Source organism: Podarcis muralis, chromosome 3 (genome assembly GCF_964188315.1).
Source record: "Podarcis muralis chromosome 3, rPodMur119.hap1.1, whole genome shotgun sequence".
Lineage (NCBI taxonomy): Eukaryota > Metazoa > Chordata > Lepidosauria > Squamata > Lacertidae > Podarcis > Podarcis muralis.
The window spans coordinates 56,533,856-56,546,651 of record NC_135657.1 but is presented as its reverse complement, the minus strand read 5'-3'; the positions used below and the strand labels follow the sequence as shown (position 1 = coordinate 56,546,651).

The 12,796-nt window shown below is 40.4% G+C and overlaps 1 protein-coding gene across 1 annotated transcript in view; it reads left to right on the top strand.

Annotated features, from left to right (window-relative positions):
* Positions 1-12,575, top strand: part of PPP1R14C (protein phosphatase 1 regulatory inhibitor subunit 14C) — a 43,637-nt gene extending 31,062 nt beyond the window's left edge. Inside the window, exons 2-4 of the mRNA XM_028723656.2 lie at positions 8,476-8,559; positions 8,985-9,017; positions 11,309-12,575. Coding sequence (XP_028579489.1) covers positions 8,476-8,559; positions 8,985-9,017; positions 11,309-11,383 — 192 coding nt within the window. The 3' untranslated portion in view covers positions 11,384-12,575. The remainder of the gene's footprint in view (positions 1-8,475; positions 8,560-8,984; positions 9,018-11,308) is intronic.
* Positions 12,576-12,796: the final 221 nt, after the last annotated feature.

The window sequence follows — 12,796 nt, the reverse complement described above, 5'->3', positions numbered from 1 at the left end:
AGTCTTGCCCAAGGGCTCCTGGACCTAGAACCAGCACAAATAGCATCAATGGTACACTTTGGGTTACCTACCTCTGTAATTTATGTTGAAGTACTTGACATCAGTTACTAACACATTTTGAAGTACTTAACATCAGTTACTAACACATTTAACTACCGTGTCCTACTCTATGTGAAATGGAGGGCTTCTGCCACAGGATATGGAATTTGACAAGAGTATAGTTAAAACACATTGGTTTATATCCAATATTTTTAATGAGTAAACTCGTTAAAATTAATGGCCAACCTAGAAGTTTGAAAGCACATCAAAGTGCAAGTAGAAGGTAAACGGCATTTCTGTGCGCTGCTCTGGTTTCACCAGAAGCAGCTTAGTCATGCTGGCCACATGACCCAGAAAAACTGTTTGTGGACAAACGTCAGCTCCCTCGGCCAGTAAAGCGAGATGAGCGCTGCAACCCCAGAGTTGTTCACAACTGGACTTAACTGTAAGGGGGCCTTTACCTTTACATTTAGGCCTATTCTAAGTAGGACTAGCATTGGATGGAAGGGACTGTGTCACTCTGGCTTTAAATGATGATAATGATGATCTTCATCTTCCAAGACGATTTCCCACTATTTAGACAATTGCGTGTCTTACGTGCTATGTATATGTATGTCTTTAAGCTTGAAAGAAAGACAGACTAGACTTGAACTGCATGAAGTACAATTTGCCAGCCTTCGCAATCCAAGGATAAAAGCATTTTCACATAGGGATCTGAAAACAGATCTTGCTTTAATTGGTTTGTAATGCAAATGTAAAACCTACAGTGGCCAGAATGTTCACCTGTTTTGTGAAATCCAAGTTTGTTGGTTAGCAAAGATTAAATGTTCGCACAGGAGTGGGCAAAGGTGACTGTTTGAAAATGCTCAAAGACTTCAATCTACTTGTGTTTTGGCCTGTTGATACCTATATAAAGCTGCATTGATTGGGGGCAGGTGTTTTTTTTTTTGCATCGTTTTTCTTTTATAGCCTTCAACAGAAGGGGGAAATGCAAAGGTGCAATGATATCAAAAGGCAACTGTTGCATGTTGGGTGAGGCCGGCACCCTTAATTTGCCCATGAGGAATGCCTTCAGTGATGCAGAAAGGGATAGAAATCTTTGTTTCACTTTGAGGAAATCCTTTGTGCAGGAGGGAGGCTTCCATAAAGATTGCCCACAGCTGTTCTAGCTCCCTGCTTTCAGCAAATGCATGGGGTCATGTTTTTGCTAGTGTTCCATGGATACAGCTTTTCACTTCCCTTCTGGCTTGCCCTCAGTTGCCCCTTGATGGGGAGATGCCCTAACCCACCAAGGGTTTCTGAGGATAAAATGGGGGGGGGGGCTGCTGTATGCTTCCTCAAGATCCTCAAAGGAAAGATGAGATAGAAATATAATAACTAAACATTGGAGAGTAGCCATTAAGGGTTATTTCAGCAGAAATAGGACCTTGTTGGTTGACAATACCTCTCCTTGGTTCCCCCTTCTAAAAATGGTCCATTTTAGAACCAGTTACCTGTCAATCTCCAGCCAGCCTCACTTAGATTCACTTTTACTGAGCTGTGTTTTCAAGCTATGTCCTCCACCATCCTAGATGGGTACCATATGAAGACAGACTCTCTATATATGGGCAACCACAGGTGGAAGACATCTTGCACTATTTACTATACTGCCCACTATACATTGGACCCAAGAGGCAATTTCTCACCTTACTGTCCGTACAGGAAATATGTCTCTCCCTGGCAGAGAAGGTTCTATGACTTCTTGGCGATGTAAACGCTTCAGTGATTCATAATGTCGCCCTTTTGGCAGCCAAAAAAAGCAGAAAAAAGACCCTGGACAATATAGCAATGAACTGTAAGGGAGACGCAGAGAACTAATAGAGACCATTATTTGTGGCACGACACCTCTTTTGCTTGTATTTATTTTTTATTCAGATTTGTCATGGCCAATGGCTAGTACAATCAAGTTATTTGGATTGGATTGGTTGACAATACAAGTTACTTAGAAGGGGACAAGGTTTTTAACCTTTAAAGGGTCTACCATTTCTTGCGCTAAATGTAAGTCAGTATCATAGAATCATAGAGTTGGAATAGACCATAAAGGCCATTGAATCCAACCCCCTGCCAAGCAGGAAACACCATCAGAGCACTCCTGACATATGGTTGTCAAGCCTCTGCTTAAAGACCTCCAAAGAAGGAGACTCCACCACACTCCTTGGCAGCAAATTCCACTGTCGAACAGCTCTTACTGTCAGGAAGTTCTTCCTAATGTTTAGGTGGCACCTACATGCCTGAAAGAAACTAGATCCCTTCCAGATCTATTAAGTTATAGCTCAGCATTGCTTCTTGTTGCTTTTGTGCCCCATTTGGAAATGTTGTCCAAGATCACAGCAGCCAAATCACTCTCTCTCTCTCTCTCTCTCTCTCGGAGGGGGACGTGTCTAATACCAGCCTGTTTGGGGTTTTTTTTGAGCTTTTAACAAGCCATTAAAACAGCAATGTAGCTGCTTGGGCAGATGGGATGCCCAGCTTGCATCATGTTGTTGGATGTTCACTGGTATGATTTACACCAATAAATCATCAAAGAACACACCTTAGCCTAGTTGAAGCTTTCATGTCAGATTTTGTCAGAGATAGAAAGCAGTTGATCAGAGGCACTCCCTGTTGATGAGGGGTTATTTTTGGAAAAGAAAAATATTTTTACAGGTACCGTTTCCCCAACTTATTAGGGGTGCAAAGAACCCTGTGCTTCTAAAAAATAAAGCTACTGCAGAAGTCGTGGTGGTCTTTACTAAAGAAATAATTTAAATGAACATTTTCTAAATATTCCAAACTTTCCCACTTACCAGATTTGAATGTCACAGTTCATGGAAAAGGATTAAACTTTGATCAGGAGAACAAAAGCTCTTAATAATTTCACCCCATCCTAATTGGTAATCTTTCACCAACTAATTTTTCATTCTTCAAAATCTTTATAAAGCACCCTTTTAAGTTTGGTACTAGAAAATGGTCTAAAAATAACCCTGGTTGTTAACAGTAAAATACTTAATAGTAAATCCAGACATTCATTCACACAGCGACCTAGCTGTGCTTGCTGGTGCCAGCTTGCCCGTGACAAAGTCTTTGAATGGAGCATAGTAATTTGCAACTCCTGTCATAATTGCAGTCATTCGCTGCAGCAAAGTGAAGTAATTCACTTTTCAGCTGTGCTGATCCTCTGCAGTAGTGGTTCTTGTAGCAGGAAAATGTGCATTGTAGTTTTCTGAGGTGAAAGCTGTGATCTTTTTCTTCTAGCAGCCACAGGAGTAGTTTGGGGCTGGCTGGGATGAGACAAAAGCCTGGATAGCTCAGTTGGTTAGAGTGTGGTCCTGATAGCGCCAAGGTTGCAGGTTTGAGCCCTGTATGGGATAGCGGCATTGCAGGGGGTTGGACTAGATGATCCTCAGGGTCCCTTCCAACTCCACAATTCTAGGATCCTGAGATCTTGTTAAGGGTAGCCAAATTCTATGCAATTGCCATAAAACTGTGATTAAGGCCTTAAATGATAATTTTAGGTTATATTTTAGTGTCTAAGTTTTAATTTATATATTTTTAAACTGTTGCTATATCTGTATTGTCCCTGTTATACCTAATTGCAAATTCAAATGTATCCCTATTGTGTTTTATGACTTCCTTGATATTGTATGTGGGCTGGAACTGGTCTGGGATCGAAATAAGAAAATTCATTCTATGATTCTATGAAAAGCCATCTTTGGACAAAGGAAAACACTTAAGCTCCGTCTCTGAGCAGACAGGCATATGTCCTCCTTAACAATCAATCCATTTTTCTGTCTACACAGAAAAAGCAAGGCTTTTTTTCATACCAAGTGGCCAAAAGCAAGGTGTGTTTTATATATTCAAAATGTGTGTGGAGAGTGCAAGTTCTCATCCATAAAGTGGGTGGGACTGTGGGGAGTACAGAAACAAGAGATAATGTAAATTAGAAAAATAAGTTTTATTTAGGCATGAGCAGAGAATCTGTGGTCCTCCATAGGTTGTTTTACTACAGCTGTCCGTCATCCCCCAGATAGCATTGCTAGTGATAACCTGGAGGGCCACAGGCTGACCCTTAAGGCTTGGGTCCAAAGTCTTGGATGAAAAGAAGGCCACTTCTGCTGGACAACAGGGAAGTTACTAATTTCAGATTCACCATTGCTCACTGCATCCCTGTCTGTTGCGTCACTTTTAGTTCTGGAGTGTCACCTGACTCTTGAGGAATAGCTTTTTGAGGAGCAGCAATGGGAAGGAGTCCAAGAAAGCCCAGTTGTGTGAATGGAACTCTATCCAGATCCAAATCAGAATAATCTCATGTGGGCAGTGATCAGTGGAAAGGTCAACACTTCCTTTGAAGTAGAGGGAAGTGGTAGTTCTCAAATACTGTGGTTTTGCTTTTGCTGGCATTAGTAGGCTTGCTAAGACAATGATTGGTGTCAGTTGTGCACACTTTTGGTTTTTTATTTCATGTTTTTAAAAATAGGCTTATGCCAAACATCATATGTTAAACTTTGCCATTAAAAGCCTAGTTAAAATTCTATAAATGAATCTCTTTCCCCAAAGTGGTATGAGGAGAGCTAATTGGCTATTGTGAAGAAAGGGTATTTCCTTTCAGTCGGATGAATAATCAAAGTAGAGTGGTAAACAGAAGAGACATTTCTTTGCTAAACAAATGTCTATATTTGTGTCTGGATACCATCAGACTTCTAAAAAAAGATGCATGTAATTTAGAAACTGTGTTGTTATGGGAGACTTGTCAGCATGCTGTAGCAGTCGTGGTATAAGCTGTCATTCTGTAGAACAGTTTACAATTGTAAATGGGCCACAGGCAAGCTACTTTTGCTTCCTTATGAGAAGAAGGAATTGCTTCGTATAGCACAGGTTGAGATGATGAAGAAACTAGATATTAACAGTGCTCGGTGCAAAATAATATTTTGATCAACAATTCCTATTTCAATAAGAATATTGCATGACAATTTTAGTATATAATAGGTAGCTGTCACTGCATGTGGGCCTCCAAATATCCAGCATGCAAATAAATTATTATCTACTGTGTCCCAGATGATGCTCGTCAACAGCTCTCAACATTCCTGATCATTGACCATGCCGGCTGGGCTGGTGGGAGTTGGAGCCAAACAACACCTGGCTCCGGTTTACTCCATAAAATATAAAGTGCCACACTCCTAAGAGGGACCTTTCCCTTGGCTTGGTGAATTGCCTGGTGGCAACTTGAGCTTATAAGTAACCAGCTCCTGATTAGATTTAAGTAACTAGCAACTTGGAATAACTACTTTTTCAACTGGATGCAACTGACTTTTATTGGTACATTTTATAAAAGTGCAAATGCATGAGCAAATGGTGATCCAAAAAACATGGCAACATACAACTCAGATGCAGGATTGTTATGGGTTGAAATCTGTTAGGCACCTTTGGGGAAAACCCCTGATTAGAGCTGAAGCCTTGATCAAAGGGTCAAGATGCAGCATTATTTGGTGCTTTCTTAAATAGTATAGCTGGTGGCCCTGTGGTCTAAACCACTGAGCCTCTTGGGCTTGTCAATCAGAAGGTCAGCGGTTCGCATCCCCATGCGGGGTGAGCTCCCATTGTTTGGGCCCAGCTCCTGCACCCCCAGCAGTTCGAAAGCACGTCAAAGTGCAAGTAGATAAATAGGTACTGCTCTGGCGGGAAGATAAACGGTGTTTCCGTGTGCTACTCTGGTTTGCCAGAAGTGGCTTAGTCATGCTGGCCACATGACCCAGAAGCTGTACACCGGCTCCCTCAGCCTATAGAGTGAGATGTGCGCGCAACCCCAGAGTCGTCCGCGACTGGACCTAACCATCAGGGGGTACCTTTACCTTTTAAATAGTATGAAAAAATTGAACAGTGACTTTTTTGCTCCTTTGACATAGTTGCTTACTGAGGATACTTTACAAAACTGAAAAAGTACTGTCTCAATAAATCCTCAGATTTAAGAATCCTCTTAACACAATCTGTCAAGAAGTATGGTTTATGTTCCCTCTCCCTACTTCTAAACAACTTCTAAAAACCCCACCACGTGTCTTTCATGCTTTCATTATGCCTTTAATTTAGGAGAGTTGTGTTTGAAGTGAATTGCCGAGCACTTCAGAGGGAGCAAATTGTAAATATTTCTGGTGGGCCCCAAAGCCCTTGGACTCAGAATAATTGCAGCCATCTCTGCAATTGCAGGAGCATTCTTAGTAGCCCAAGTGGGACTGAAGTAAAGGAGCTGATTGCAAAAGGGATGGGTGAACTTATACTAGAAAACAGAGTAGTGCCAAAAAGTCTCTTTTTTTAAAAAAAAAGTCATTACCTCCCCTTCAGTGATGCTGAGAGGACTACAACAAGAATTACAGTTAATGTCATCTTCTTACCAAACATTTAAGCAAACTAAACAAACCTCCAAACCACCATCATACTATTTTTGTTGTTGTAAGAGTACTGACTCCTTTTTAGAACCCTTTTTTAATGACAGGGCAGATGTCTTGATAGACTAGCATGCTGTCATCTCTCAGATGTAGTCAGTCTTGACATTTTAATTTTTTTTTAACTTATGAAAACAGAGCTATTGGGGGGAGGCGTACAGATGACAGTTTGTAAACTAAGGGTATGGTCCAGCTTCTGTTCATGCCTGTTGGGCATATGTGAAGTTTGTCTCAAGGTTGAGTGAAATGGAGTTTGTGCCTTGGTAGCAGCTGGGTTGCACCCAAGAGTGACTTTTAGGCAAATAATGTTATGACTTGTTTTGAATCGGTTTCATGACTTCAAAGTCTTTATATCCTCTTTAAATAATAAAAAGCTGCCCATCTGTTGGTGTAGATGAGCTCACACCGACATAAAGGCTGTTTCAAACCGTCTCTTCTTGTACTAAGGGCCAGACCTGATCTTCCCTGGGGCACACACAGATGTGGAGAAACATGAGGATTCCTCCAGATGCAAGTGTTTGAAGGCTTGTGGGAAATCTTCAGTCACAAAGACTAGAACTGTAGCCTTTTCCTCCACAGTTTACCTTGACTCAGATGTGTGTGTGCATTTATTTGGCTTTCTTGGCTGGTTTTCTCGTAGTTAGTCCTACAGAACAAATATTTACTAATGATTTCTTTTCTGCCTTGAAGTATTCCACAGATTGTCAGTTGTGAAAAGAATTTGGCCACACAAGAGCTCTATCCTTTTGGTGGCTTCCTGGTGTCTAATGAATTACCACCAGGGTGCTTTTTCCTGTTTATAATGGTAGGTAGGAGAGGGGAAAGAAAGGAATTGAGTTTGTACCTCCACCCAGCAAACTAATGGTCACACAGCTGAACAAATCTCTCTTTTAGCCCATGTCCCAATTCTTCAGTGAAACCCAACTCTCCTAAATGCCATGTTTATGGCAACTTCCTTCCCACTAAGGTCTCTCTTCATAGGGCTGGTAAATGCCATCTTCACAACCACAATTTACTCTGACAGCAACACACTTAGATTAGCATTAACAGGCAACACTAATCCTTTGGCTTCAAAGGTGTAAAATTTAATGTCCTAATCAGCTGTTATGACCTCTAATTAGGCTTAAATGCATCCTTTTAGGATCTGAATTCATGTTCCCAACATTTGATTTAGGAATTATTGCTGATTTGAATGTTTTACATAGCTTAATGTTTTTATTGATAATGTTATTGTTTTATTCTCTTTGTAAATCGCTTTGAGGATTTTTTTTTTTACAATCAAGTGGTATATAAATTTTATGAAGTTTACTATATATTTTGGAAAGTGGTTTCAAAAAATTCATGGGCAGCCCTGAACACTACCAGCTAATATTAAATAAAATAATAAAAATCATGCCATAGGAATTATCTGAATGGAAAGAAATACATTTTCTCTCTCTAAGTTAAGCTGCTCCCATAATGTAGGTGTGAAAAGTGAGTTCTTTTGATGAAGGGCGGTATGCAAATCTAATAAATAAAATATGGTAAGTAAAATAAAAAGTCATCTTTTTTCTGGAGCTGAAATGAAGCGGGAAAAGGGGGGTAACCCTCTTTGAATACTTTGCAGGTCTCTCCTTTAGTCTGCTTCTCTTTACACCTGCAAAACTGCATTATTTTTACCAGGTAATGGTTACATCTAGCTGTGCTGCTCTTGGTTTCTTAAATGGATAAGCAAGATATTTCAGCCTCTACACATTTCAATGTCTTTCTTAAAAAGCCCACCAAGCAGGTCCTTTCACCTCTTGGTCTGTTTCATGCTCCAGTTCACATGGTGGTGTATTAGGGGAGAATTGGGTCTCTGCATGCCACAAGTCTTATTAGGACCAAACCAGCAGGTGGTAGAATGAGGTGTGAATGTATGTGTGCGAGATTGCCATTCAGCTTTTTAACCTGGCTAAAATGAAATTGAATGATATAGTTCTGAACTTCCTCTCTTTCTCAGGAGGAAGAAATGCCCGATGTAGAAATTGACATTGATGACCTTCTTGATGCTGCTAATGAAGAGGAGAGAGCACTCAAATTACAAGTTAGTTTGATTTTACCAACTTGGGGCAGCAATTAAGATACATGGGCAACCTATGGTAATTAGCTCTTCACTGTCTGAATCGCAAACCTAGAATAATTTTCTGTGCAGAGTTATTGGGGTAGGTGTGGAGGTTACTGCTGCAGTGTAGAATAGTCTTTTACCTCAATCCCATTCTAGGTATAACTTGGGAGAAATGAAAGATAAACCCTTAATTGTGGAGTAAAGTAATATGAATCCAGGCATTGATTGCAGTAGGCAGAACTTGTTTACCTATTTCCCCTAGACTATGAAATACTGACATAGAAAAGATGTCTATTCCCCAGCAAATGTGGTGGTTACTCTGAAAGTGTCCAATCCTTAGATGCAAGAAGGATGAAGGAAGACTGCCCTTATTAAAACAACTGATGCTCTTATTTTATTTCTAGGAAGCGCTTGTAGATTGCTACAAACCCACAGAGGTAAGCCAATCTTATACTGTTTTAAATTTAAGAACATGATGATAGTTTAGTGTGTACAAATCAGCTTGTCTTACCCAAATGAATAAACTTGCACAGATAGCCATAATCTAGATCCATGTTAATGGAGTTATTTGAATACTTTGCCATTATACTTTTGACTAGATAGTTGGATCTCAAATTGTGTTAAGCCACACTGCCCAGTGATCTGCCTCTCTGGTACTCCTCTGCCATGTTCCAAATCCTTATTAACCCAGGCAGCTTCCCATGTGGCTGTGAGGAGCACTGGGGTTCTTCCTGCAACAAACACATGCTGGGCAGACATTGCACACATATTTAAAATGTGTGTGTATGCTCATCACTGTAGTTGCATGGGGAACCTGAATAGATATTCCATACATGTGTGCAGTGTTGGTCCATGTCAACATGTGTTTAATATCTACATGTTATCTGTTTGTTAAAAGCAACAGTAGTAGACTACTGATGGTCTTCCTGCAACAATCCTCTGTTGCAGTTTCTAAGTACAAATATTTGCTTCAATATCACCTGTCCTTTAACTGATCCTTTGTAAGAGTAAAGGGTAAGGGGATGAATAGAATTTGATGAATAGCACATAGAATTTTCCTAGTTGTTCCTTGTTTAAGGCAACTGTAAATTGAGCATGAGCCTTTTGTTGAATGTTATGAAATCTACCACCTGAAAAATTATGACAAACAGAACAATCAATGTGGAATGAAAAATTAACTGTTGTGGAAGGGCCATAGCTCAGTCATGAAGCTCGTGTTGTGCATCCTTCAGTTTCAATCCCTGGCATCTCCAGGTAAGGCTGGAAAAATCTCCTGCCTGAATTCCTGGTGAACTAATCAGCATAGTCAATATTGAGTTAGATGGGTCAGTGATCCAAATTATTATATAGCAGCTTCCTGTGTTTAGTAACTTGCAAGTGTGTTGTGCAGCTGCACATAGCATCACAGTGATGTGTTTCAGTGTCTTCTGTGTATTGTAAAATAAGGGCATTTGAGACACCAGCTTTTATACTGTGCTAAACAAGCATACTGTATATACTTGTCAGGTTGTTCACTGCTTCCATGATTCCTTTGTTGCTTTCTACAACAGAGGGACAGAGGGAGAAAGAGTCTCTCTCTCTCTCTCTCTCTCTCTCTCTCTCTCTCTCTCTCTCTCTCTCTCCAGTAGTTAGTCATCTGTAAGAAATGAATGACACAATGTTTTGATGTGGCTGCCTTATCTTAAAAGTAAGCTTGTTTAGTGGATGCCAGCAGCTAAAAATACTTTTCTGGGCATGTGGCATCAACCTGGGAAAACACATACTTTGCAAGCAGCAGGGAAAATCTCTGACCTTCCGTGTGTATGTGAGCAGATTGAGTCAGACTGAAACAGCCAATCTTTCAAACTATTGGAGTATTGCACTAAACTTTATGAACAACTGTACCAGGCACTTGGTGCTGCTGAGAACCGCATGTGACTTGAGAACTCCTAATGTGAACCCCAGTCACAGCTTGCCGGTGGAAATTCTGGAGATGTGCAGAAGCCACATAAATCTGTTGCCTAGAAAGAGGCACTCTGGCTTTACAAGCCTCTAGGAAATGTTTGGGTATTGTAAATGACTAATGCCTCTGTACTATTAATACACACACTGTCCTTTTCCCAGTAAGCAGGCTAGAAATAGAACTCTCTTGAAACTTCACAGCAAAGCAGAGAGTGTTTAGTGATGCAGGTGCCATTCATGTTTGAGCAGGAGATGTATACAGTAGTCTTTTGATTTATTCAGATGGAACTCCAAATGGGGGACATAAGCTGGCTCCTTTAGAAGTCAGTGTTCATGTTTCAAAATGCATCTCCACAGCAGGAATATATGGAGATGGCTAGAAACTTAGTGAATGTTCCCTGCTGGCAGGTGGGAGGGAAGCGTGTGTGTGTGTGTGTGAATGGGATCAATTTCCCTCTGCCACCATTGTGATTGAGAGAAAGGGAGTGGGGAGGAGGCATTAGGTCTGGGCAAAGTATGCCCTTTGGTTGTCACTAGGGGAGAGGTTCCCATCTTCTGCCACTGACAGTCTTTTTCTGGGTTCCCGCTTGTATAGACTCTTACTGGCAAATGTGCTCAATCCAGATCACTGGGATTTTGAAAACAGCCTTTTGTTAAAACATGCATTCAGGAGTCCATGGCCTAGTCTTGCTTTGAATGTTGTGTTAGAATGAATGCGTGGGTAGGGGTTGCACTTTCTTGGTGATTTTTCTAATGACACGTTTCCCCCAATTCTTTCTTTTTGTAGGATTTTATCAAAGAACTGCTAACTCGGATAAGAGGGATGAGAAAATTGAGCCCTCCTCAGAAGAAGAGTATATAACTGGAAGCAGAGCCCTCTTGAGAGATGTGGCTGCTAAACTGGGACTTTCGATAGATCAACTTCTAGTTCGGTCTTTATGAGCAATTTATTATTACTTTTTGGTTGAGTTCTGACATTTTAATGAATTTGACGACTTCTGTTTTTAAGGCTTTTTTTAAAGTGTCAGTTGTTTTTTTTTATCATGGATATCAACATTATGGATGCTGCTTTTACTACCTGAGGATGCTCAAAGTAGTTGGGGAAACGCCAAATTTAGAGAGACTTCCGCTGTCCCAGACAGTAATCCTACCTGACGAATTCTGTATAGAACTACTAGGGAGTGCTCTTCCTTTGCGACCAGTTGGGTTGTTTCATTAAGTTGTGCACCAGACTCATGGATGTTAAGGTTCTTGTGCTTATGTACATAAATTATCGAGTGAGTGTTATGTTTTGCTTCACATGGTTGGAAGGGAAATGTGGTCTAGTTAACAATTTAAACGAAAGTTGTAGCAGATGTGATGTTGGGGGTGGGGGAGGGAGGCAATTTGTTAAAAGCCAATGCTGCCACTGTTTCTAAATGCATTTAAAGCATTGGGGTGAATAGACTAATTCACAAAGCAACATATGAGCAAGCTAGGGGGTTTCAAGGGCTTAATTTTGTAGACTTTGAACTTATTTTATTGACTTTTGATGCTTAGCCAGATCATCTCCTCTTCACCTCATGGTCTGTTAGGATTGTGTTAACCTACTGCCTAAGGGTCTGATGCAACAGCGAGGGAGGGGTTGATGCCATTTGAAGGTTTCCAGATGAGGAAATGCAGATGAAACCAAACAAAACCATGTAATATTGGCCCAATGCAGTTTCTTCCCGCCCTCCCTTCTTGTGACAAGAATATTAGACTGATTCTCCAACTTTGGCATCATACTTGGTAGGTTGTGTGGGTGGTACTGGTTCTTAGTTGTGAAAGCCGGAATCCCTAACACTTCAGGAAAACATTCTAAATGTTTCACAAGCTACCATCTGCTGGTAGATGCTAGTCTGGCATTTTATATCAAGGGTGCTCTGAACATAATATTATTTTTTAAAAGAAGAAATACATGTTTGTGGACTTTATGTATACTGGCAAGCTTTTTAAAATGTATTTAATTTTGTAATGTTTTATCAATGACTTTATTTACCAGATATTTACTCAAATAAATGCAACAAATTGGGGCTTCGTTTTATGTGTATTTTAACCATTAGCAGAAGTGAAAGGTGTTCTTACTTTGCCAACCTGTTTTGAGTACAGAAGCAACCTGATAAAGTTGTGTTAACTCAAGTTTCCTTACAGCATTCCATTGAAAGAAACTATTGACCAACTTATTTTAAGGCGAAAGACTCCACTGTGCCCAGGAAAGGTGTGAAGAATGGATCTTAATTGCTTTTTAATGTAT